The sequence below is a fragment of the Argopecten irradians genome, chromosome 2, assembly GCF_041381155.1.
Source record: "Argopecten irradians isolate NY chromosome 2, Ai_NY, whole genome shotgun sequence".
Classification (NCBI taxonomy): Eukaryota; Metazoa; Mollusca; class Bivalvia; order Pectinida; family Pectinidae; genus Argopecten; species Argopecten irradians.
This window is the reverse complement of record NC_091135.1, coordinates 45117168-45144049: the sequence shown is the minus strand read 5'-3', so window position 1 is coordinate 45144049 and position 26882 is coordinate 45117168. Positions and strand designations below refer to the sequence as shown.

At 34.1% G+C, this 26882-nt stretch overlaps 1 protein-coding gene across 1 annotated transcript; it reads left to right on the top strand.

Moving 5' to 3' along the window:
- Positions 1-277: 277 nt before the first annotated feature.
- On the top strand, positions 278-26803 carry LOC138315655 (uncharacterized). The gene is made up of 8 exons (XM_069256836.1): positions 278-644; positions 3595-4592; positions 16718-16847; positions 17403-17568; positions 20036-20954; positions 21578-21695; positions 22290-22444; positions 24290-26803. Exons 2-8 carry the CDS (start codon positions 3649-3651, stop codon positions 24399-24401), a joined length of 2544 nt encoding a protein of 847 aa, XP_069112937.1. The 5' UTR covers positions 278-644; positions 3595-3648; the 3' UTR covers positions 24402-26803.
- The last annotated feature ends 79 nt before the right edge of the window (positions 26804-26882 follow it).

Here is a 26882-nt window from a genome sequence, read left to right as displayed (position 1 = left end):
TTGCGATCATGGATAACACAAACCGTAATGAAGAATAAAAAATTAAATTAACCGGGTTATTGAAATTAACATTATTATTAAATATCGAAAGTTGGGAATTTGTAATATCTATATGATAAAGTATACATAATTCCAGACACTGTACACTATATAGCTTCCCACTTGTTCACACATACAGTTTAAACACGCACACCCGAACGAGTCGAGCTAATGCCGCGACGACTGTCAGTACATGGAAACTGTCTGGCTTTGTCTGGGGAGTTTACCCACCCGTGAAGGACGTACTTTTGACATTGGGATGAACCTATCTGTATAAACTATCACATATCCATCGCCGCGATCTGGTTTCATACCACGTGTAGTTCACTTTACGGAAGGAGTTTTTTAAACGAGAGGGACTGTTCACAAATTTTAAATGTATTCATGCGAGGAAGAAATAATCCCAACTTTGGAAATGATTTCTTTTGTGTTTCTTGAACAAAATGCTCCTGGTTTAACTTTATGCATTGGAAAAAATTGTTAGTAAACATTAGCTATGGGGAGTATATCCGATTAAATTGTTATTTCGTTAAATGGATAATTCCGGAGTTAGAGCTTCAACAACTGCCAGGGAGCCAAAATGGTGCACAAATGACTTCAAACCGGTAAGTGATAGACATTTACGTAAATTATTTATTTCATTACGAAAAAATGTTCAACAAACAACAATGTAACAGTTTAATTTCAGTTAATCGATAAAGATTTTTTGTGTTTAAATATATGTTGGATAATTAGCGAATATACGTGTTGTTACATTAGCGTAAGTAAAAGCTATTTAGAACCTTATATTCTTATACAGTGAAATAAAGAATAGATACTACAAATGTGTTTCAGAAGTTTGAAAAGAAAATTCGTTTGTTTACAAATAATTGAACGGTTAGATTTTTATTTAACTTGGGAAATAAGAATTCTTAACAATATCTGGTATGAAAGGGGAACATACACCAAAATATTGTTTGATTTGTAGATACATATATGTATATTTGTTTTATGGATAATGGAGGAAAAACGAATTTCGTAAGGGAACTATTTGATATGACCAACTTACTTAATTTTTGAAATATATCACGTTGGTTTTTCCTGTTAGGACACGATGGCCTTATTAAACCACGTTTGTTAGTTTTGTTTATAATTAACATTTTCATGTTTTCAATAGAGTGATCACTCGTATGTATTTAACTAGGACCAGACAAATATTTGGTCTTACTCTGGCCGCGAACTAATGACCGTTCGCTACACCTGACCAGTGAGGTTAGAACTCCGGCCACTCAAGTATATTCCACTGGTCACTAAACCTCTGTTGGTCAATAGATTGTTCACCGGTTCATTGTTTGATCCTCCAGGCTACAACATAGAATGGGCTGGTCAGTGATTAGATCACTAATCGGAGTATTTGACCGCTACTGTATTTCCACATGATTCATTTTACATATTATTTAACACTTCCATATTTCAAAACAATTTTGTCTCCGTTTTGGTGTCCAAAACTAATGGTTATGTGTAGTTGGTTCTGTAACCACAATTAAGATCATAGCATTTTCTGTCATTACAATCTAGCCTTAGAACCAAAGTTTTAGTCACTTTTGTAAACACAAACGTAAAACCGAATGGCTTAGTCTTTTCTGAAACCACAAACGATAAAATCAATGGTTTAAACATTTCTGCAATTAAAATTTTAGAGTTTAACCACATTTGGGCGTTAAAACATACGTTGAGTCACTTCTGAATCTACAGTTGTATTGTTTAAATTTAATTGTTTCGGGTTGACATGTTTGTGATATATTTGAAGATTGAAGTACAGTTATGAGTACGATGTTCGTGTAATAGTTGATATTTACAATGATTTAGTAGCTTTTCTATGACTATTGTCTTGGCGGCGGTATTCACTTGTCATCCAACTCTTGTTACCGTTGTGTATGTTGTTGTTTATTAATATATTTAATGGTTTTGGATGGCTACTTGTCTTTTTTGTGCTTTTGTGATTAAAGTTGTCTGCCATTATACCGCCATCTTAGTTGTGGACGCGTGATTATGGTTGTCTGCCATTCTACCGCCATCTTATTGATGGTCGCGTGATGGAGAAAGGCATTATGCTAGATGTTTTTAGGTTTATAGCCATCAAATATGGGACGTACAAATAAACATCTCTGTTTACTTATACACAAAACTATGGCTTTGTTTGATACTGTGGATGTCTTTTTTTAATTGTTGCTTTATTACTTCTTGTGTTGTATCTTACGTTATTACTAAGAGACTATTTTTCCCGATAGTTTTCGTTGTCTTTTGACTAACATTCAATTGTTCTTGTTCCTTATGGTTTCGAGTTTTTACATGTTGAGTTCTTATCAAGGTGTTGTCCTCTTGCTTCCTATCTCACCAAGGCATTCCTAACAAGTCTGTTAATGTTCGTAGTTGGTATCCCATTAGCACGTAAACGTGTTGCTTTTGTGTTATCCTTTTGGAGAGTTGGTGTGTTATATATAGCTGGAATTATGACTGACTGATAAATAATGCTTGTGCTGCTGTAATGCTGGTTTCAGTGTCAGGATTCAGGCAGTATGTGCTTATAGTGATTCACCAATATTCAGGTTTCGTTGTCGATGTGGTGATACAATTATGACCTTGGAAGGTTGTGGCCCTCTATTGGCCGACTGTTGTTGTTTCAATATCCTTGATGATGTCATCACAGGTTGGTCGTCTGCCATTGCATGATAGTTTACTTTTCAAAAGTGAGAAGTTTCGGTAATTTAAGAAAAAAAATACTTAGTTACTTTAAATTATATTTATCTTCTTCACATAAAAAAATAAAATAATGAGGCCTCGTTTATTCTAACTGAAAAAAAGCCGACACGCGCGACTAATTTCTGAATATTAAGTGGGTCTATTTACAATCAACTCAATAGCACCTCCATGAACAAAATAAACCCCTGAACAGACTGACGCGATCCATACCGTTTATTCATAGAATATGATTACATCAAAAATATATGCAGTCATAGCTAAAAAACAAAGGGTCATATTTCGCTGCCCTATTCAAACTCTAGCTCGAGTTGCTCATTGCTCTTGAACGTAATATAAAGAGTTGTTGGGATTCTGTGTCAAGTTTTGGATATTGTATTATGCAAAAGACACACGAGGAAAACCACACCTTACACTGTATGACTCCTCAGTCGACATATGTGGTAACATGGCGAATTAATCCAAATCCTCGACCAGATCAATACTAAAGCCATGTACATAATTTATAGGAAGCTGCAAACGATGCATATTTTAGGGTTTTAAAAATTTACTGATAAATATTCTACGTGATATAATGACTTTTAAATAAACGTGTGTAAAAATAGATAACTAAAGGAATGAATACGGTATCGTAAATTGATATAGATTTATAGTAGATATAAAACATAGGGAATAAAAAACAGAAAGCTAAAATCTGAAAGTTTCTAGAATTTTCTTGATGAAATTTGTAGTTGGAAGTGTTATTTTGTTTTCGTTTTTTCGTTGCATAATCACAATTGGCTTACAACGTGAAAAAGTCGTTTGTTTTCATTTCAGGGAAGAATACAATTATGATGTTTTGATGTTTATGGTTACTTGAACTCATCCAGAATGAAGGATAACGATAAGTTGTCGTTTTTGGGGTTTTTCGCCCTATCCCTGCTCCTAACCTACCAATGTCAAAGTGTGTTTCACTGGATGAAAGGAGATAACCACAGCAAAGTTCAAAATCAGGTTGATCTTATCGAAAACTCGAACTGCAGAGCCAAGTCAAAAGCAGATTTAACCTTACCTAGGAATACCGTTTCTCAAATTCCAAAGTTCAATGAACTTAAAAGTAAGATTTATTACAAAAACAGGACTTCGTTAGTCCAAATGCATAATATGGCCTTAAATCGAGCTATGTTCTATAGTTACATAATGCAGAAAATGAACAGCTCAGAGAACTTTCTTATCCAACCAAATTGGTTGCAGATTTTCATGTCTGTAACTGCAGATACGAACGGTAATAAGGATATTTTTAACGGCAGTTTGGTCGCTTTCGATAACAACTGCTATTATCCAAACTGGATGACGAATTTGAATTTTAACAACACCCTTCCATTGTTTGCCGCCAAATCCTGGCGAGCAGACGATACTTTTGACATGGGAGTTATCTTGAGAGAACCAACGGGAAGGACGAACGTTGTGAAGGATATTGGATCCGGTACAAACATGAACTATACAAGTGAGGCCTATAAGATGAGTCCCTGGTACCAGTTCTGGCTTCCAGATTTGACACCAGATGAAGATTCAACTCTGAAATTCACTTATTCAGTAAAATTAAAGTATTCCAATGTCACTGGTCAGTTCATCCATGATGAATTCGAGACAACCAACTTCTTTGGTCCCAATTCTCCAGGGCAGAGCGACAAGGACGAGAGACTCCTTCCTGTGCGGTTCACTGATCCTTACTTTGATTGCGGCGATTCCAACTACTGGATTATCAGTGCAGCAGCACCTATAGTAGACTACATGCCGAGATACTCCAACTTCACTCATCTCCGAAGACCCAGGTAAGTTATTTTCGCAATGCAATAGTAAAAACAAAAATAAAGCATTGTCAAGGGAGACGCTATGAAAAACAAAGTCCGTTAAAGAAAGGAATATGTAAGGTTCCAAATTTAGTCCTTTTTAATATCCATCCTGTCATGCAGTAGTTACTCTAACATACCTCCTACAGGGTATATGTTTTAAATCCTTAATTGTTTTTAACTCAATCTTTTTCATATGGTCCTAGATAAGGAAAGAGTAAAAACATGTTATAGTTTAGCACCACGAAGATGTAAATATGCACCACAAACAGTTTTCAGACCGCGCATAAGATACTCTAAGGTAACAACGAGAATGATGTAATGTATATGGTTGTGCCTGATAACGAGCACAACTGCCCTTATGATGCTACCTGTTTCAACCTGTGTTGGAAATTCGTTGAGAAGTTTATCATTCAAACATCGAAATTTACCTTAGAATAGGTCGACCAAATATATTTCAAAGACAACACGTTTCTCCGCGATTTGCTAATAGTTACAAAAGATCTTCAATAACAAGTTACCATCATAGCATATAGATTTTATGGCCTTGTTGATATTTGAATCCGTAACATATCTAGTGAAATTAGAAGATACGGGTTCATCGAAAAGCCATAGTTTTACAGTAACCAGTGAGTTATATATTCTTCGGAGAGGATGACGGTAGCATAACATTATCAACAAAAAAAACCTGCATTACTTTAAGACACAAAAGTATAACCATACCATAAATAAAAATATTGTCAGTATGTGTTCAAGGAACCCTAACGCCCAGATAGTGTATCCACCGATAATAATCAGGGTCGTAACTTCTGTAGTTATACGCAACAATATAATTCTATTCAAAAATATAGCGAGTATGCATAAAATCGTAAAAATGGCAGGCTCGTAAATCTTCTAAAGCTGGAAAGATATAGAGTAGTTTCTTTGTTCTGTTGTGGGCTCCATTACCCGACAACCATATCCTCACACGAGACGTCTGTATTCGGTCGGTATCAGGGAAGTGTGTCGTTAATTGTTCTATAACGTAGCACTGACGATTCGTATGTATACTATTTTTAACCTATGTAACCTTACATTATGTCACGTAGGCCACAACAGCTAAATTTAGTCTCTCGTCTAACATGACAGAATTTGCTGACTATTGTCCGCATTGTAGTAACAGACATATATCAAGACAATATTATAATATAAATCTGCAATTTATGTATAATCTGTTATGATATAAGTAACTTTTAAATGATCATTTTTTTATCTCAGTTTGCATAATATAAATATCATGTTTGTGGAAGATGTCAGAATCGTTAACGATTATGATTCATGAAACCTAATACATATAGGCCTATATATGTATGTGCAAAAAGTAAGTAATGTGCTAATATCCTTACCCGGGTAAATAAAGTATATAAAACATACAATGTATTTCTATATGACACCAACAACAATGTATGTCAAACACCATATCTACAGTACATTGTATTATGTAAAATACATGTATATGGTCATAACAAACCATAACAGGAATATTGTTTAAAAACCCGTATCTGGGATAAATCTTTGCAACGGAACTGTACTAAAACAATATTGTAAGTTAAATGAATTTTTTGGCTCTTTAGAAGAACCACAATTCAATTAGAACATATTTTATATATTGATATTATATCGTAATCTTCTTTCAAGCGATCACGTATCATTCAGATATCAGAACATATGATCGCCCATATCAACGACTGGAACTCTCTACCTTCGGAAATTGTTAATGCCGAGTCGGTGAACAGATTCAAGACCCTCATAAACACGTATTGGAAGAACTGTGACATTAAGTGTTACCCTAGCTGTTATTGAAGACATTACTATAAGCAGGCTAAAACAAGAGACATATAATGTATATTTTGTATATAAGGTATAGAACTGGATGTGCTCAATATTTCATTAGTTCAAGTTTTTGAGTTTTAGTTTTGCGCAAATATGATTATGATTCTGTACAGAATATAGGTTTAGGTGGTCAAGAGGCTTTGCTTAAAATAGACCGAAATCTGGTATATGTCTGGTATATATTCGTATGATAATAAGGCAGCGGATGGCGTCTAGATTATGATTCATATACAAAAAGAAATTTATTTTCTGCTTGAGATGGTATATCCTTGACCTACATAGTCTTTTATTTGACATATTGGATACCGTGTTATAGGTCTGTGTGTCGCCACCTGAGCGTCTGGTGAACACCATTCCAGTCTAGCCAACTTTCCTGTTTTCACACCTTGGTTAGGCTTGGTCACACCTGAGTGTCCACCAGATAATTATAAGTTCTAGGTAAAACGTGGTCACTTACCTGTATATCTGGTAAGTTTTGAATCTGCAGTTCACACTTCTACTATGGCCAATGCACAGATACAGATTGTTTTTCTTGATAATGGAAGACTCAAAGAGGGGGCCATTATCTTCTGAATGCTGGATACAATTTTTCCATTAAAAAGGCAAATCGAGTGTATTGGAGGTGAGTGAGGAGAGATTTAAACTGTACAACAACGTTGACATTTTTCAATAATGTTCCTGTTGGAAATTATGGCCAAATTCATAACCATCAGCCTGACACTATTGGCCTTGCTGTTGATGCATTTGTGGTAAACTTGAAAAAAAGATGCAGAGATGAAATAACACCAGTGTCACCGCCATATGATGAGGAACTTTATCTATTAGGAAATGGAGAATTTGACGGAGACATCAAGACTTTGATCGAGAAATTACAGTTTTCGACAGTGTTAAATCAAGATTTTACAATAACAGAATGAAATCCATTCCAAAACTACCAGCTTCGTAAAGGAAATAGATCATCGTGGAGAATTGAAAGAAACATGTGCTGGAGAGATTTCTTGTAACTGACGAAGTTATAGCAAATGGATAAAGACTCCTCATTTTCGCCATACAGACACAAGTTTGGAGCACGTTAGTGATTCTTCCATCATCATGGAGATGGAACATTTTATTCACGTCTTGGTCTGTCCTATCAGCTATATATACAATACATGGGCAGGTACAGAATACTGTTTTTCCGTTCATATACGGTCTATTACCCAACAAGACTGAGCAGACTTACAACAGTTTCTTTCGAGCCAATTTTTCACAGACAGAAACCTACATTTAACAGCACAGACTTTGAAGTTGCTGCAAAGAATGCCTTTAAGATTTATTCTAGACTGCGGGTTCTGCAGGACAGGTTCAGGAATGGGAAACTGGATGTGTATGCCTATGCTGATTCAGATTCAAATATTGTGCTCATTAACTGTGCTGCTAATGATAAGGAAACTTTGCTTTATATTTTAATATGTATGTTTTGATATGAATATGGTATTATGCTAACATTTTAAAATGTAAAACTTAATTTCATTTCTGTGATCATATTCGATTTTAGAATTTTATGGTTTTAAAATAATGATTGTCTTAATAACTTAGTAAATTGTTTAAAAGCATATACATGTGCTATCATGATATAAACCTAATGTCATTTCTGTGATCAACTTTTGTTTGAATTATATAGTTTTAAATGAGAATAATACTTGTCTCATCAACTATGAAATTAATATATTCTTACTTAAATTACATTAAATATCATTTCAGTAATTTTTTTTTATTCAGAATATTATGTGGCATTAACATATTCTTAATTAAACTGTGATTATTACAACATATTTGTGAATATTTTTGATAATTTAATATGTTGTTAATAATGATAAATAAATATTTTATTAACTATGATGTTATGATTTTTTTCTGATGTCTAACTGTAAATTACCTATGCTGTCAGTGTTGTGATAGTAGAACTTGTGTTGTTTTAGTAAAACACACCTATTCCAACCTGGCCATCCTTTTACCCTACCTGTTTAACGGGGTACGGACAAAAGCCCCTTAGGACATAAGCCCCTAGGACAAAAGCCCCTTGGACAAAAGCCCCTCCATACTAATGGAAAAGAGGACAAAAGCCCCTTCATTTTTCAAAAAAATTAAATTCAAAAATATAGTAAAAAATTATAAAATATTTATTCTTATATCAGTTTTTTTCTTCAAATATACATGTAGTTCAAAATAAGACACAATGTAATAATTTACTGGATTATTGGGATTTTACTAAAAATTTAATAAATTGATTTCATGATTTAAAGAAAAAAAGTGTAAAAAAAAATTTGATGTTAATCTAATTATGACACTATATGATAGAAATATTTTGTAATTAAACATACTTTCCTAATTATCTATATATAATCAATGCAAACATCAAGCTGTTAGCCTGGTAGGTGTGTTATGATAAAGTAAACATTAATGGTTTCTTGTATACATGTTTTTTTTATTCTTTCTTTGATATCAATAACTCAAAAATTAAAAGAATTCAAATGATCACATCATAATTATGCTTTTTTATTATGTATCAAATAGCAAATAAATATCTAAAAAAATAGAAATAAGAAAAAATACATTATTTTATAAAGAAGGGGCTTTTGTCCGGAGGGGCTTTTATCCTAAGGGGCTTTTGTCCGGAGGGGCTTTTGTCCTAGGGGCTTATGTCCGGGGGGGCTTTTGTCCAGGGGGGCTTTTGTCCTACACTCCTGTTTAACACCTAAAATCCAAACAGTTGGCTAGACTGGAAGACACCCTGGTGGCCATTGTCAAGTTAAGTGTAATACATGTGGTTAGATTGAAATGAATCCGGCGAGGTTTTTTCTTTCATATGTAAAATAACATGAGAGCTTTTTTATTCGCAACGCAACTGTCCAGGTCAGCACATCTTTTGAGTGTGTTTTTGAGTGTAACACTATGCCATTATATAAGACTAGGGGAGTATAAGTTCTGTAGTAGAGACCCGTAAGTTTGAGATTGATCCATAATTAACACCGGCCCAGACATTCTACCGTAGTCAGCAAATACTACCGAAGCATTTTCTAACACATCTGTGTGTCACAAGGGATACAATTTCATCAAGTCTAGACAATTTTAAGCTCATGACACAAGATGACGAAAAATATCACTACCTGAATTCAAAACCAGACCTGGTGGTTTATGTTTCTGCTCATATGGCTTTTAGTGCCTTGATATTTTATTCCAATCATAACAATAATAAATGCTTAGACATCCTTAACTGGCATGTTGTGTCTTTTTTTGTTTTGTTAAGTGCGTTAATACATTTACCATGTGGCTCAAAGTTTATCAAAATATATAAAAATAATTAATGATTACAAAATAATTAATCGAGAGGTTTTTTCTAGTGATACTGCAAGTAACGACGATCTCGTTAATTCACTTTGAAATTTTCATAATGTTTCGTGATTTTAACGGTTCCTCCATTCGTAAATATAACTCAAAAACATTATCAAAGTAAATCTTAAATGTTCCATACTTTTGGTAGCTCTTGTAAAAAGGTTACGTAGTTCCAAACTGTTTTCCAGCTTTGTGTTGTTCAAAGATAAGAACATAATCTAATGGGTATGTTAGCACCACGCAATGTTATCATTAATATCACGAATAGGCTCGGTGCATATTTTTGCATTTGCAAAATGTTGTATTCCCTATAACAATTAAAAGTAATAATGATTTTATTATAATAGGAGGAGTTTTCGATCGGCTCACAGTTTGTAAGTAATGTCAAGGACGTATATAAATCCTTGGTAATGTGTAACGTTATGATTTTCAGTTTCAAGACTTCTGCTTCAAGTGAGCCTACATTGTATTGGAGCCTCCATGGCTGTTAAGATTTACATACACGTGATATGGGCCTTGACCTATTGTATTAAATTGATTAGCCCTATGGTGATATAATATAGATGGCCGTTAAGTCTATAGCTATTTGAACCCCAAATCTAAAGCACATAAAATTTCATTGCTAGCAATAACACGCCTAACATTAAAGGTCACGAGTGCGACTGTAATAGGGGAAGAGAGTATGGCTTCAAAGCCCCGTCGGTAACCCTACTGTATTATCATTGTCATCAATCGACCGTGTAAACATTGTACGGTTAAGGTTACGGTGACACCCTTAGTACGGGTACCTGCTTAACCCTGATAGTACACACACTTCACATAACTCATTCATTTTATATGGTTATACATATTACAACAGGATATTCACTCAATATAATTAGAACTCGACTTGGATAGATGTAACCATATTGAATGTTATTGGTTATTTTTGGGAGTTTTAAAATGAAGAAATGTTGTTTTGTGATGGCAGTTAATTCTGACATAATGTCATTCGTTATTAAAGCATTAAAAATGCCATACAAAAAGCACCTTTAATAATGCATTTTAAAAATAACGAATTAAACGTAATTTCATAACAACTTTAACGCCAAATTGTTATCATATTCGCCATAAAAATATTATCTAAAATACAATCGCATCCTCTGTATAAAGTCCATCACAAATCTAGCAATTGCATAATCATTAAAGGCGACTAAGTTTGGGATATTTTCTGTTTTATTTTCTTCCTAAAAGCAGAGATTTAAATAGTAGGGATAAGAAGGTAGCTCATAGCCTTACTTAACGACGCCCGCAGCGGAAGCTATCCCAGAGTGCATCGCGTGTCTAAATTACAGTCGAGTACAGTCTGACGACGCCATATTGAAACTACGGTTCGTCCGATGAGACGATCTAGACTATAATTCAGGAGATGAACAGAAAAAAACCCAAATAGCTTAAAGTTTGCTCTTTATTAAAAATGTAATTTATTTGAAAGAGGTGTTACACTAAATAAACGTCATGTTAACTGTGAATGTCCTCATCCCGGCATGATTACTTCCTCGATCGGTACAATCGATCGCCCCGTGAAATATTAATATAATAAAACCCACATACTCTGATTTCAATAATTGACCGATTTCCATTTAGTTTTCAAATATTTGTTGCTTGGTAAATTTTAAATGTTAATATATTAAATTGATCTAATTTGAACATATTGAACCTTTTGAATTTTCGGAGGTAAAACTGTACACAAATCATCGAAGCTACCCTAAATTTATAATGGCGACGATACTGTTCCGATAGGGTCGTGAAAGATAGCACAATTAAACCCACATACTCTAAATTCAATAATTGACTGATTTCCATCAAAATTTCAAATATTTTTTGCTTGGTAAATTTTACATGATAAAACATTAAATTGATTGAATTTGAACATATTGAACCTTTTGAATTTTTGGTGGCAAAACTGTACATAAATCATCGAAGTTACCCTAAATTTATAATGGCGACGATAATGTTCAGATAGGGTCGTGAAAGATAGCACAATTTAAACCACGTACTCTGATTTCAATAATTGACTGATTTCCAATTAAGTTTTCAAATATTAATTTTCTATTGATTGAGTTTGTACATATGGAAACTTTTAAAGCTCAAGTACAAGTGTTAACAAATTATCGAAGGTACCCAATATATCATGGCGAAGAGATACAGTGCCGATCGAGCTGTGATAGATAGCATAATTTGATATCTAATTAACGGAAAGTGATTTGCAACTGCTACAAGTACAGGTGTCATACTGTCATCAGGTGAACCGTCGGCCAGAATACCTGGCCACCGCCCCAGGTCATCGCCTCACTTAACTCAACGGGGGTCCATTTACCTGTGTTTGAAGAGATTTGAATATAATTCATTTAAATATATTGCTTTACCAAGCAATTTTTTTTTACTAAAGCCGATTTGAATTTCCAGGGTTTAACTCATTAAATTTATATGTGTCGTATTTTTCATTCTAACAAATCAAGAAAAGCTTTTATAATATGTCATTAATCACCAAAATTTACCAACATTTTGATCATTACTTTCAATACATAGGTTTTAATTTTACAATTTTTCATAAAAAACAACACAGAAATATATGTATACATGAGATGAGCGTCTCTTATGCAAAAGTCAAAAAGCTATGAGATACTTTTCGATGTTTGTTGCTTTGTTTATAGTCAAATATGCCGTACACAGCTTCATGAGCTAACACTATGATAACTCGCCTCCAGCTATGAGTGCGCAGACGCACGGCTTGGTCTCGCGGTAACCGTTCATCCGTTTACAATAACAATAGGCGGGTACGTGATATCGCGAGAACAGCCCTAGTTACTTATCCCAATTATATAAATCTCTGCTAAAAGTCATTATTCTTCCTTATGTTTCCCTTGACAACACCTTACTTTTGGCCTCGAGGCGAGAGCTTGCCTCTGTGAGCCAGAATCTGGGTTCTGTCCCTCTGGCCGAGACACACCATAGTCCATCGTAGTAGCGCTCAACATAACGGGAGTGCGATGACTGGTTTGCCCATTTTCCGTATAATGTGACTGGATGGGATGTAATTCGGTGTCTTCGCCAGTACAGTGCAATAAAAAGGCAAGATTACCACTGTTACAGAGAGGTATATTTACAATGTACCGTATACTTCCAAAAATAAATATTCACATGCATAACGAAGTACATACACGGGAGGATGTTATATTTTAAGTCTAATCAATCAATGATCACAAATCTTACGCAAGCAGACCCCCCCCCTGCTTTCAACTGAGGACAGGTGAAGCATTCTATATGTACTTAAATTACAAATCAACACATAGAAGGAAGTTTATACTCACTACGTGACAATTTAAACAGTAAGCATGGTATCATGAACTATTTGATGTGGTACTATTTATGATATTGCGTTAAGTAAGGCTTCCCTATGGCACATATTAAATCAGTGAATCACCGACATCTTCTGGTAGATAAATACATATGGCTATCTTATTTTGGTTCCATTTTGAAAATCTGAAGGATAACTATAACCAGATATACAGTCCAGCCCATTAAAAACAAACTCCGATAGTACAAAACTCCGTTTTATACAAATGGAATTGGAATCCCCTTCAAATTGCTTTTAATATTCATGTATTTATTACCCACTTAGTACGAATCGGTTAATACGTAATATGTATAATAGTTACAGCTATTTAAGAATAATCATGTACAGGAAAAGATCACAGACGTACGAACAGGGTCTGAAATTTTGGAATAATGTAGTCTGCATACATTTCGTGTAGCGACCCAAGTACACCTTTAACCACAAATAGACAAAACTATAACACGATTATATCAAACGTCAACAACCTGTCTAGTGCTTCCTTATTTACATATTTAATTATTCTTTTATAGGCATTTAATTCATAATTTACCATTTGAATATCTTCCTCGTAAGAGATAGGTGTTTAAAGTTACAAAGTAATCTCGGAATACGTAATACAAAAATTAGCTATATTTAAAAGTTCTATAGCTGAATTGCAAATTAACGTAAACATTTTGTGATTTCCTCCAAAGTCATATGTTATTAAGATAGACATTATATAACAAGTATATGATAGTATTTAGGTCGATGTAGGTGTTTTCTTTGGAAGATCAAGGAAACAAACTATTTTTAAAGATTCATTCTATAAGTATAAAAGGAAGATAACCAAACATTGTGGTAAAGTTATCTTTCAACATTGCATTGTACAGAAAACTTCGTTATAAACCGCTGCCTTCTGTTCGTCTTAAACGGTGACTTGCAATAAGGTATTTGGTATTCGCTTTCGAAATTGCAGAAAATTAAACTTCCATATGAATAAATTTTCCAGTAGAATTTTCTTCTGAGCTATGGTCACTATCAACTCTGTCTTTGACGCAATATGACTAGATACACTTTTTTATCATCACAATCCCTTTGGTCCTATGGAACTTAACAAATTAGAGGTCATTAATATTTACATTAGAAAAGAGTTTTGTTTTTAAAGGTGTAAATAGCGTCTATGAACGTTGGGACACCAAACTGAGCTAAAAGTTGTTCTAACAAGCAAATTCGTGGAATTTCCATCCGCCGCTTTGAGGACATATTATAGATAAACATTATTGAGGTTAGGTTTAACCTTGGTTGAAACATGAAAAAATAATAACTTGGCTAAGCCCTTAAGGCATTTAACTTTGTTACCAAGTTTTAACAATATTAGTTTTAACATTTGTTAGTTATTACACAGAAACTGCAGAAAAATGATATTTGTAGTAAATTAAAGGGCCATAACTAACACCCACTAAAAGAGTTGATCGAACCTGACCAGGCATCCAATCTTGTTACCAAGTTTGAAGAAAATCGGTTGATATTTATTACAGTTATTGTACGGAAGTGGCAGAAACTGACTTTTTTATTTAAGCAAAAGGCCATAACTCCGCTAAATAAGGTCCGTTGAAAATCGCGATCGAACTTGGCTGAGTCCTTAAGGCATTTAATCTTGTTACTAAGTTTGAAGAAAATCGGTTTACATTTTTACACTTATTGCAAGGAAATGGCAGAAAATGACGTTTTTGGTAATTCAAAAAGCCATAACTCCGCTAAATAAAGTCCATCGACAGTCGCGATCGAACTTGGCCGAGCTCTTAAGGCAATCGGTTTACATTTGTTACACTTATTGCACGGAAACGAAGTGTAAAAGACAGACGGACAAACCCAAATTAGTATCCCCCGTTTCGGAGAAAGCGGGGGATAAAAAGGAAAAAAAGCGGGTTGATATGCTGAATATCTTCATCCACGTGACCACGCATTAGCCAATGAGAGAAGTGGAAAGTCAAAACACATCTAATAGAAGGGAAACACTGGAGGTAGATAATACATACGATATTTTTATATACTGGGAGATTTGTCAGTTTGGTTTCGTTCACACATTACATTTGACCTGTTTTAGTAAGACAGTAATGTGTTCCACATGAGAGGTTTAATAGTATTATACAATGGCAATATACTTTTCATACCTGGAAATTAACGCACGAATGTTAGTGATATGATCAGACTCGTGGACATATCCCTTTCAAAATGACATCTAAATAATCCTCAGATGATGTAGAGATTACGTTCATATCAAAATTGTAAATAAGTCTACAATTTAATATTATTTGACACCAAACCCATCCATGGCCAATTCAGCCCCTAAGTTTGAACGCTCTACATTAATACCATTGCAGTCTGTCTTAATATGTTGCTGCTTAGTGCATCACCCGCATTTTTGCGGTTAACTTTGCATACCAATCACGTAATAAAGACACATATTTCTATTAAATTGTAAGGTCGATTAATTGTGTAAGATTATTATTTTGCTTCAAAATATTCATCAACCCAATAGTGGATAAGTCACATTGGCCACAGCGATATTTCCTCATGAAATAATATGTTAAGTTGAAAAAGACTAGTCGCTAACAGACTGTCTCACACGTTTCTCGGTGGTGGAAACCTTTCATATACCAAAATCACTCTTTTTATCCAAACTTAAAATATTATTACAATTTGTGAAGCCGAATAACTCCATGCGTATGTTTGTCTTTACCTCAAAAAATGTATATCATCACTTGTTGTGTTTACACTTTGACCCAGTATACCCGTAATTTACCGACGTGTGTGTATTGTAATAGTTGTTGTCTTCGGGTAATTTCATTAGATCGATTCGTTATTCCAGTATGGTAATTAACAGAAGGCTTTCTATTGATTATCTGTCAGGCAAGGCGCCGGCAGTCAGTGATAATACGATATCTAGCAAGCTGTCAGAATATGCTTCTCGTCATTATGTTAATTATCTATATATGTTGATATTGACTTTTTCCGGTCTAAACATGTCAGGAATAACACACGTATACAAATGGATGGAGTTACGCATTTAAACATAACAAGTAAATGTCTCAATACCGTAACTTATCACACAAGGGAAATTAGGTAAAACTTAGCTGCGCCATTATTTCGCCTTGTATAATTCGGTAGTAAAGACAATAGCGATCTAATTAACGTAAAATGAAAAGAAAGATAATATGATAGGAAATAACCCTCTCATAATATCCTCTTTAAATTTTTCGTTTAATTCATTCATTTCCATTATATTCCTGTTTAGTTTCATTATTGTATTAAGTGATTATAAGTGATGTATACTAGAGAACGTCGCTAATCTAGCAAACTATAAATCATGACATACAATTTACGGCAAATCTCGGGGATATAATAACCCATCAACGGTGTCGATGTTGAAAATGTTAAGACATAAGGGTTTTATAAACGTGAATTCGTGTATTGATATTTCCTCATTCTCTCTCTACAGATTTGTTGGCGTTGTTACCATGGATATGCATTTCCAGGAAGTTGATTATAACGCCTGTCCAGCGTCTATCGGTAACCCCGAACCATGTTACCTGTGTGGTGCGGCGAGGTGTAAAACAGTTACCACAGGGGTAAGTACAGTAACTTAAGTATCTACTTCATTTATAAAATGGTAATCCTCTACACGCATTAACAACTCTTCCTAAATTGTATCCCATACTCATAAGAGTAATGTCTCTATACTCGGTGAATCTTTAACAACTGGCTGTGATTTTTCGGTCTAGTTTTCTTCCAGATGTTTCTCATACACCGATATTATAGCACCGAATATTCAATAAAGTCTATCTCCTGTCACTAGATTGATGTCAGGCCAAACCAAAAGTTATGAAGCTAGATCAAAGTGTAACGAACAAACAGCACACTCTAGGTAAACCAGCTCTTCCTATAGTCGACAAAACCTTGTGGTTTTCATATCTAATGTTTGTGTTTTAAGAGAACGCCTCCATTAGCGATAACGCCATTATTCTCTTATAATTCCTTGTGTCCGATTCCTTCTTAAACACCATTACATGCCAAATGATGTGTATCTACTTAGGCTGCTTATTTTTGGGGAACATAAGTTCCCAATCCTCACTTAATGTATCAAAATAATTTTTTTTTTTATTATCAAATTATTCCAATTAAAGTGCAAGCACAGAAGTGGGCGTGGCTTCAGACGCGGGGGGTACATCTGTCAGTGCAAATCCGGTCATCACTACCCGTGGGATGTCAAGGGTCCATACCTGGGTACAGAGCTGGAGGGAGCTACGGAGCAGGAGTTTATTCACAGTTACGAATGCATTCGTACTGACTGTAAGTGTACAGTTTGAGAAGCCAGCGGCCTCATGCCTCCATACATTTTGTTTTGACATTTTTTTATTATTTTTTTATTTTCGTGACATTTTTTGTTGAAATCAAGGTATCTATAAATCTAATCTAGCGACGCTTTCTTTGTTCTAACACCAATTTTGTCGCCATACCATACCAAGACACCTCTGACGCTGCTACGAGCATTGTGTTGATATACACCATCACGGTTTTCTGTCTCGCGCAAATGAAACATGTCAAGCATAGTTTATAGCTTACACTCAGACAAGAACTAGTATTAACAACAACGCACAACACAGATACTACGATACACAAAATAAGGAAAACAAATCACGTATATGTTATATATGTAAATATCCAGACCAGATATCTCAACAGTTTAAAAATTCAATATGATAACAAGAAGTCATCCTGAACTAGTCTACTTTATTCACAAACAGCCTCGAAACTTAAAACAAATGACGAATTTCCCTTAGTCGGACACAATCGAGAACATTTTTGCAAACCAGAATGTCTATTCGCTACACTGAAAACACGGCGGCCTACAATAACAGGACAATAAACAGGTGAAAACAAACGTATTAATAATATTTCGTTCAAATCCCCCTCTCGTGGTCCTTATATAACTTTTTTGCAGCGCTGATAGTTATCCGGATCAGGTTGACGGCCATTTTGCCACTATCTTGAAAATTACGAAACGCATAATCCCATTGGCAGAGCTAAAACCAACCAACCAACCAGAAAAGCAACATTTGCTTCCGTCCAACAGCCTGTAGGCCTATGCCATTTTTTGACATCTTGGTCGAAGCGAATCGTTATAATGACGTCACAGAAGATTCACGTTCAATTTCGTGAAACTTCAATAATATCCATGTGTGTAGCCAATCAGAATCCACTATTTTGTCACGTGATGTACTAAAATGAATTATGGAAATGAAAGAATAGCTTTGACTAAATTTTCATTTAACTTTATATCGATCTTCAACATATTGCTGCTACCTATATGAATTGATGCCACATCTAACTGACCAATCAAAGATTTACACCTCAAAAATAGCTGTGTGTTTCAATTTAAATAAAACATAAAATTTAAAGTATCCTAAACTCGTTCACAATACCAGCAGTCCCAAAACCCATTCTGATAACTACTATGATAACAATGTGCATCTACCGGGTCCGGGTACTCTCTTGTTACCAAAATTTGTGATCAACATACCATATGTGAATAGGGAAAAATGGCATAATCAATTAGGCCATATATCAATTAACTTATTCGAAACACCTGTAACATGCATATAACCTCATGTGTTAGTGCAGTGTTTATTTATAGTAATTTCTATGATAACTCGTTAAGAAATAGAACTAATGCTAGCTACGGCATTCGCTTCAGATCAAGTTCCAAAATATTTCTTTCGAGTCATTTGTCTCCAGTATGTGATTCTATAAGACTCTCTTTTATATGTGGATATGAAGGTCAGAGATATTCTACCCAATGGCCACAATGTAGTTACAATATTTTTATCCCGAGGGTAAGATATTCTTCTCCTTTATTCCCACATATGAAACAATACGTTTCTCTTTTAATTAATTATCAATTGTTGGCCCTTTGTTGAGCGATCGCCCCTGTGAGGTAGGCTCTAGGTTCTGACCCCTGGCTGAGACACACCATAGTCTATAAAAGTGGTAGTATCTCTCCTGCTAAGCGCTCAGCATTAAGGGAGTGGGACGACTGGTTCGCCAGTTGTCAGTATTATGTACGCTGGCGGGGTGTGTTGCTTGGTATCTTCCGCGGCATGCTTCTGTGATATATCAGACACAACACAAATACACCGGAGTCTCCCAAAACACACACCCGCACTTCATAAACGCAACACAACGCATACATGAGAGGCCGTCCTTACATGAGCCTGGCTAGTTGTAGGACGTTAAATTAATCAAACATTAAATCGATATTAATCCCAAGTATAGGAGAAAAAAGTCGTGAAACGCAATGATAGACCAGTTATTAAGAGAACCAAACTTTTTGTCAACTGATTGTTCTGCGTTGTCGTAATTACTCTTTGTTTGTTGTTAACAGAGGCGCAGGGTTTACACCAACAAAATTAACTTTAGGTAATAGTGTATGCTAAACATTTCACTACAGTTTTGAACAACATATGCGTAAAATCTAGGCAAACGACACATTATTGCATACCGGAAGTTATATGAAATGGTACATATATTTAATAGTATGTGATAATAAGTCAGGTAAAGAGGACGGTTGTTTACAGTGATGCGCCAAAATACACTTCAGTAAAAGATGTATATGGACAAACCTAGCTCCTATTATATATGAAAGCAAACATTATATTTACATCATTAACCACTGCCAGATGTATACTAATACAGTTTAGTTTAATGGAATGAAAACCCAACTTTTGTTTATGCTTAATGTCGTTGCGTTTTGTTACAGTCTTAAGAGTTCCTCCTGTAGTAGAAAATACTGATCCAGTCTCGTTTGAGGGAGGAAGTTCCGGAAATTTCCAGACAGAGAGTATACAACGACGAGCTTTGAAATCTGTCGTAGAAGGACGTGATTTTATTGAAAAAGTTCGAGAACGTAGAGATGAGAATACAGAAAAGAAAAAGAGGCGAAAGAAGCGATCTACCAACTTTGACGAAGTAGCTATTGATAAAATGATGAAGATTTTCAAGAAGAAGGCAGCAGTTACGAAGGCAAACTGCCATACCATGTCGCCATCAGCACTAGAACTACCAGGATCTGTAGCTTATGGCGCCGACACTCAATTTGAAAACCAAGCTAGGATGGCATTGCGAATTTCTCACTTTCTCAGCAACTTCATGCAGAACACTGCGCCAGATGAAAACTTCGGATACATGAGAGGCGGTGGAAGACTCCATTATGACCACCTCTTCGGCGAGGTCATCTCTAATGTAATGTCCGATTTTAAAATTGCCTCCAGCGGCATATACTACGAGCCATACGTGTTCGAGGATATGGATGGCAAAGCAAGAGAGTTCTTTGGTCCCCTTGCATACAGGGCAGACGGAAATTACTACGCTATAGACACGGCTGGACTGAAGGAGCGCTACACGGACGCAGATTGGTACAGAGTAATCAAAGAACGCTGGCAAACGAACACTAAAGGAGTACTGAAGTACAGGATGAAGAACTTGGTACGGTCAGATATTAATGGTACAAGCACGATCAAACACGAGCATTATCCAATGGGTTACTGGGCTCCTAGTGTGCAGGACGGATATTGGACTCGTCCAGTATTTAAATGTGACGGTCGTGTCGACGACTGGGTTGTAACTTATGTTGTTCCCTTCATTGGTAAGAATGGAATCAAAAAGACACTTCATTTCAAGTAAGTATGAGAATAGCCTTTAAAATATACTACATAACTTTCGATGTTTAATTAAGTCTTTAAGTTAAAAAGTTTCGTTTCCTTTATCACTTTTCACTAAAACCTAAAATAATATACATATAGATATTTGAGGGAGTACAATTCAGTTGCATATTTTAATAGGTCAATATGAATAAATACATTACTATGACTATCAATTATTCCTACGACAAACCACTCAAACGTCTCTGTTATGTTTAATGATACATAATAATTATGTAATATTTCACGTAGACCAATTATTCCTAATATAGAGCTCGCGTCTATGTCAAGTAATAAGTGGCGTGTTTGACAAAGAAATTGATGTGAATGACAAAAAGAAAGGTCGCTACAGAAAAAAATGTATACAGTTAACCTAGTTGACGTTGTAAATTGAATGAAAATAAATACATGTACTTTTAGTATCCTGTACACAGGTTCATGAAACAGTCTTGCACTGAAATTCTTTACAATCAAAACTTAAGTCACTTTTTATAACTTCGTCTGTGATGGGCTAAGTCTAAACTTGTTTCATGACCCTGGCGCCTGGTGTTTAATATAAGGCTGTAAACTAAAATGCTGATTGTACGGTATCATTGTTCCAGAGGAATGGTAACAGTGGACGTACCTCTGGATTACCTAGATATTAACCAATGTGCACAGCCTTTCGCCATCGCTAACGCCTTCAAGAACACAGCCAGGTGTGACTACCGTACACAGACTGTAAGTTGATTAGTTTCTTGCTGGGAAACATTTGCGTTATGCATAATATTTCAAAATATTTAAATGTTCCGAAATCAAAATTAGCAGGTGTCAATGAATATGGACTTTTACAAAATGTGTTATACCTGGGTATATCGTTAACTTAGACACGAGTTACGTCCCTTGTCACGTAGACCCTTTTCTCTATCTTATGAGTGTACACACATATTGTCTGCAATTTGAATTGAAAAACTATGATATGATGATATGGCCTTCAGCAAGGAATCCCGCGTTTGAGGTCAATGTACGTAGGACAGTTTTTATAATGGTCTAATTTTGTACTGTAACAAGCTTTCTTCTTAAACTTACCTTTACACACCTTGTATTGCAATGTACATATCTGTTAATCAGATACAATCACAACGAATAAGTCTAAAAGAACGAGAAATCAAATTTGAATGGCCAAAAAGGCCATTAGGCCATTCCAGTTTGATTTCTTGTTCGTCGAATTTCCTGCTCGCTACTATTTTCCAATTCCAAAATCCAAGATCAAGAAATCAAATTGGAATATCCAATTCTTTATTTTTATATTTTGTAATCGTTTTTATTTCTCAGTGTTCTAAAATCGGAGGATACAAGTTTACTCGTGGAAATTACAAGTGCGCCTGTAAACGAGGATATGAATATCCATTCAAGGACGGACGTGAGTGGGTCCAGGGATCGCTTATCGAACTGGAGTACCAGAAAAAACAGCAGGGGCTGTTTAACTTGTAAGTAACTAGGAAAACTCCAACAGGGTATAATGCACTAAAATGAAACCATGGGTTTTAAACAGGAGGAACAGTAACGTAATTCCTCATGTAAGATTTCCGTGTAACTGGAATAGTAGGTTTATTATGACATTATCAATCAATGAAAGAAAATAACACTACACTACTATGGCAAGCCGTTTGGGTTTTACATAATGAAATGAAGATATCTCTATTTAATCGAAGATATCTCTATTTAAAATGAAGATATCTCTATTTAATTAAATATATCTGTAATTTGAATAAAGATATGTCATTTAAATACAGATATCTCTATTTCTACTGAAAATAGAAATATCTTCTTTTAAATTACAGATATCTCTATTTCAAATTCAGATACCTCTATTTGAATTACAGATATCTTTATTTTAAATAGATATATTTAATCATTGTCCAATTAAAGATATCTTTATTTAAAATAGATATATCTCTATTTGAATTAAAAATATCCACATTTTAAATAAAAATATCTTTAATTTTGCTTATATAGAGATGTCTTCATTTTAAATACAGATATCTCTAATTCAAATATCTTTATATTTTTAGTTGAATTAGAGATATCTGCAATTACTTTACAATACAGATATCTCTATTTAAAATGAAGATATCTCTATTTGAATAAAGATATGTCATATTTAAATACAGATATCTCTATTTCTACTGAAAATAGAAATTTCTTCTTTTAAATTACAGATATCCCTATTTCAAATTCAGATATCTCTATTTGAATTACAGACATCTTTAATCGTAATGGAGATATCTTTATTTTAAATGGAGATATATTTTATTATTGTCCAATTAAAGATATCTTTATTGAAAATAGAGATATCTCTATTCGAATTAAAGATATCCACATTTTAAATAAAAATATCTCTAATTTTGTCACAACTGCTTTACTTCCGTCATGCTCAAAACGGAGTCAAGGGAGCAGTCGTTTTTCCTATTTGATAGTTATATACAGATATCTCTATTTCATGTCAAATAAAGATATCTTTAATTCAAAGAGATATCTGTATTTAAAATAAAGATATCTGTATTTCTGCAACAATTAGAGATATCTGCATTTGAAATAGATATATCTTTAATTGAATTTGAGATATCTGTATTTGAATTAAAGATATCTTTATTTTAAACGCAGATATCTTTGTTTACAATGATATGCAGATATCTCTAATTAAAATAAAGCTATCTTTAATTGAATTAGAGATATCTGTATTTTAATTAGAGAGAGATCTATTTCGCGTTTAATAAGATATATCTCTATTTCAAATAGAGATATATGTAATTCAAATACAGATATCTCTAATTCAATTAAAGATAATTATAATTCAATAAAAGATATCTCTAATTAAAATACAGATATCCCTTATTGTTTTAGAAATACAGATATCTTTATTTTGAATACAGATATCTTCATATCAAATGGTTTGTGTCTTCGGAGACTTGCTACAGTGAGATATCACTATAAAAAGGGAAGTGTTCCACTATTACAAAGAGACACCACAGGAACATATCGTAGCCTCCCACAATATACAAAAATCCACAAACCACATTGCACGTTAGAGCTAAATAACCCTAGATGTTAATAGGACGTTAATCTAATGAACCAAACCACTCCAGCATTGTATATTTTTCTGAGACTACATAATAATAAACAATACTTTGACAAAATCAGCGTTCCTATCCTTAAAATTGGAGTCCGTATCAAAGCTTGAGTCCTATTGCCTATTTTACAAAATTTTCATTCTAGAAAATCTTACGCTTCTATGTTTGTTATTTAACATCTTTTTCACCAACCATTTTCAGGTATGATGCTATGAAATGCAGAGTGTCCGGAGCCAGCAGTGTGTCCTATTCTGTTCTTACAATCGCTGTCTTCGTTGTCATCTCCAAGGCAACCAAAATGGGGCTCCTCTAAATCGTTGTAACTTCACCAATTTGCATGCTGACCAAACGAGAAAACACATTCTAACAATATGCATTATTATATATTTGGATGACTCCATTAAATTTCAAATACGCTCATTAAGCAGGTGAAGAGTAAAGTGTTAATGTATCTAGCGAAATCAATAGTGTATATTTTCTCGCAGGAAAAAGACTTGGCAGACAGTCACACATTATATCTACCTAGAATTGTTGGTAAATGCATGATTGGAAACGCTGAAAGTGACATCTAACCTATTTGTTCATAGAAAAATAATTTTAGAAACATATCATTAATTACATTCATTTTGTCTTGTAAAAACTCCTGTTGTACATTTCATACATAGTATTAGCATAAGCAGTGAGAACTAGAGTGTGAGAGTGACTGACACATTAATAAGATAACAAAACGCTTCATCCGTATGTTCATAGCATCACACGTGTGAAAGGCATATAATTTCGCATGACATTATTCCGAAAACAGAAATATGGAATTCCAAGATTTTTTGTTCATATATTCATCAGTTTAATCCAGAAGTCTATGTTGAATGTATTACATATTACTGTAAATAATACTGTTATATAGCATGAAATGATTGTAAAAACATGTAATCATCATTTCAAATTTATCCAGTTGAATTTAGTAAAATTCTCTACTAAAAGGGAGACTAATTGTTCCACCTTGCAACGTCTTGCGGCAATCTAATCATAATTGTGCAACAAATTTTGGAAAAGTGAAAGTTAAGCTTTATGTTTTCAACATTCACTTCTTTTAAAAGTTACAAAAAGATGTTCATATTATTAATATGTTTTCTCGTATTTCAGTTAATGTATGAAAACAGTATAATATTCTTGTTTAAATCGGTTTCAGTAAATAAAAGGCAGATTGGATTGACTTATAAATGACATCAAATTATCGATGTCGTAGCGATGTAGATTTCTAATATAAAAAAAAAACCTTCTGAGTTTGGTGCTAGATATGTCTCATGTCTACATGTCTATGTGATTGTACTTCCCTATATCCCTATGATATATATATATGAAGTTTCAAAGTACGACAAAATACTCACTTTATACGCATTTATAAATTAAATTGTTGTTCAACTGTATGCATTACATCAACCATGTAAAGCATGGCAATAATTGAACTGAAAGACAATACCTTCATCTCGTAGGTTCGCACAAATAAAAATTTCTTGGACTCGTTACAAACAAATTTCAAACAAGAATTCCACGGAAGTAGATGTGTCGCCTGCACAGCAGTTTAAACATCACAAAAAATTGTTATTTACAGTTGAAAATATTGTTAATAACTAAGTGAAGTCCTGTAACTCTTGCATATATTGACGGATTTTTACCAGTATCAAACCCATCTGATATCTTATTGATATAAAGCAATATACGATACATTATTTGGTTGAACTCGCTTAATATCGAGCGGAAACCATGGATTTATCTGTTTTGACGATTTTAAAGTCACGTAACTCTCGCAAATATTGACGGTTTTTAACAGTATCGAAGCCATCCGAGATCTCATTAATATAAAGCTATATACCAAATTTAGTTGATATCGGAAAATAAATACTAAAGTTATCGAGCAAAAACCATGGATTTATCTATTTTGACGATTTCAAAGTCCCGTAACTCTTGCGAATATTGACGGATTTTAACCAGTATCGAACGTTTTCGAGATATCATCGATATAAAGCAATATACCAAGTTTGGTTGAAACCGGACAATAAATACTTAAGTTATCGCACGGAAACCGTTTTCCGGACGCTGACGCTGCCGACGACTTAGTGGTACCTATGTGTCGCACTAGAACACTCATTCAACATCTTATACATATCCAATGCGTAGTGCTTTATTCGTATTATTTTTCTTTTCTTTGTATTTTCTTAACTTTTATCAATGTTACACATATACATGTATTGATAAATTAACTTATCTAAAAATGCATAGAATGTGATGTGCCAAAATAGTCCCTTGAAATCTATATCAAACGTCAAAAATTAAAACTTGTCGAATCTGAAAAATGACATTTTTTTCAATTGATAGAAACTGAAAATTTACAGAACAGAATTGGAAACATAAAAAGAAGCTGAATTCTAGCTTTAACATTTGAACAATAATGGAATGATGGTATGCAGAAATAATGGAATGTTTACAAAGAAGACTTGATACATCTGTATGTGTATATTGAACTAATATTCAATCTTCTATAGATTGATAAATGGACCCAGATTTTCACCCTTTTATTTCAAATACACATACATGTATTTTACTGACATTTATGTATGTATTATATTTCATTATTACCAGGCGAATGACTTCGTTGATATTTCATCAACATATTATGCAATTCAAACATTGCAAATAAAATAATACTCTTTTCAATTGTTGCATTATCTTGTTATTGCTTTCAAAACCTCATATTTTTCTTGGATAAAATCCATGTATACGTGATGGGACACAA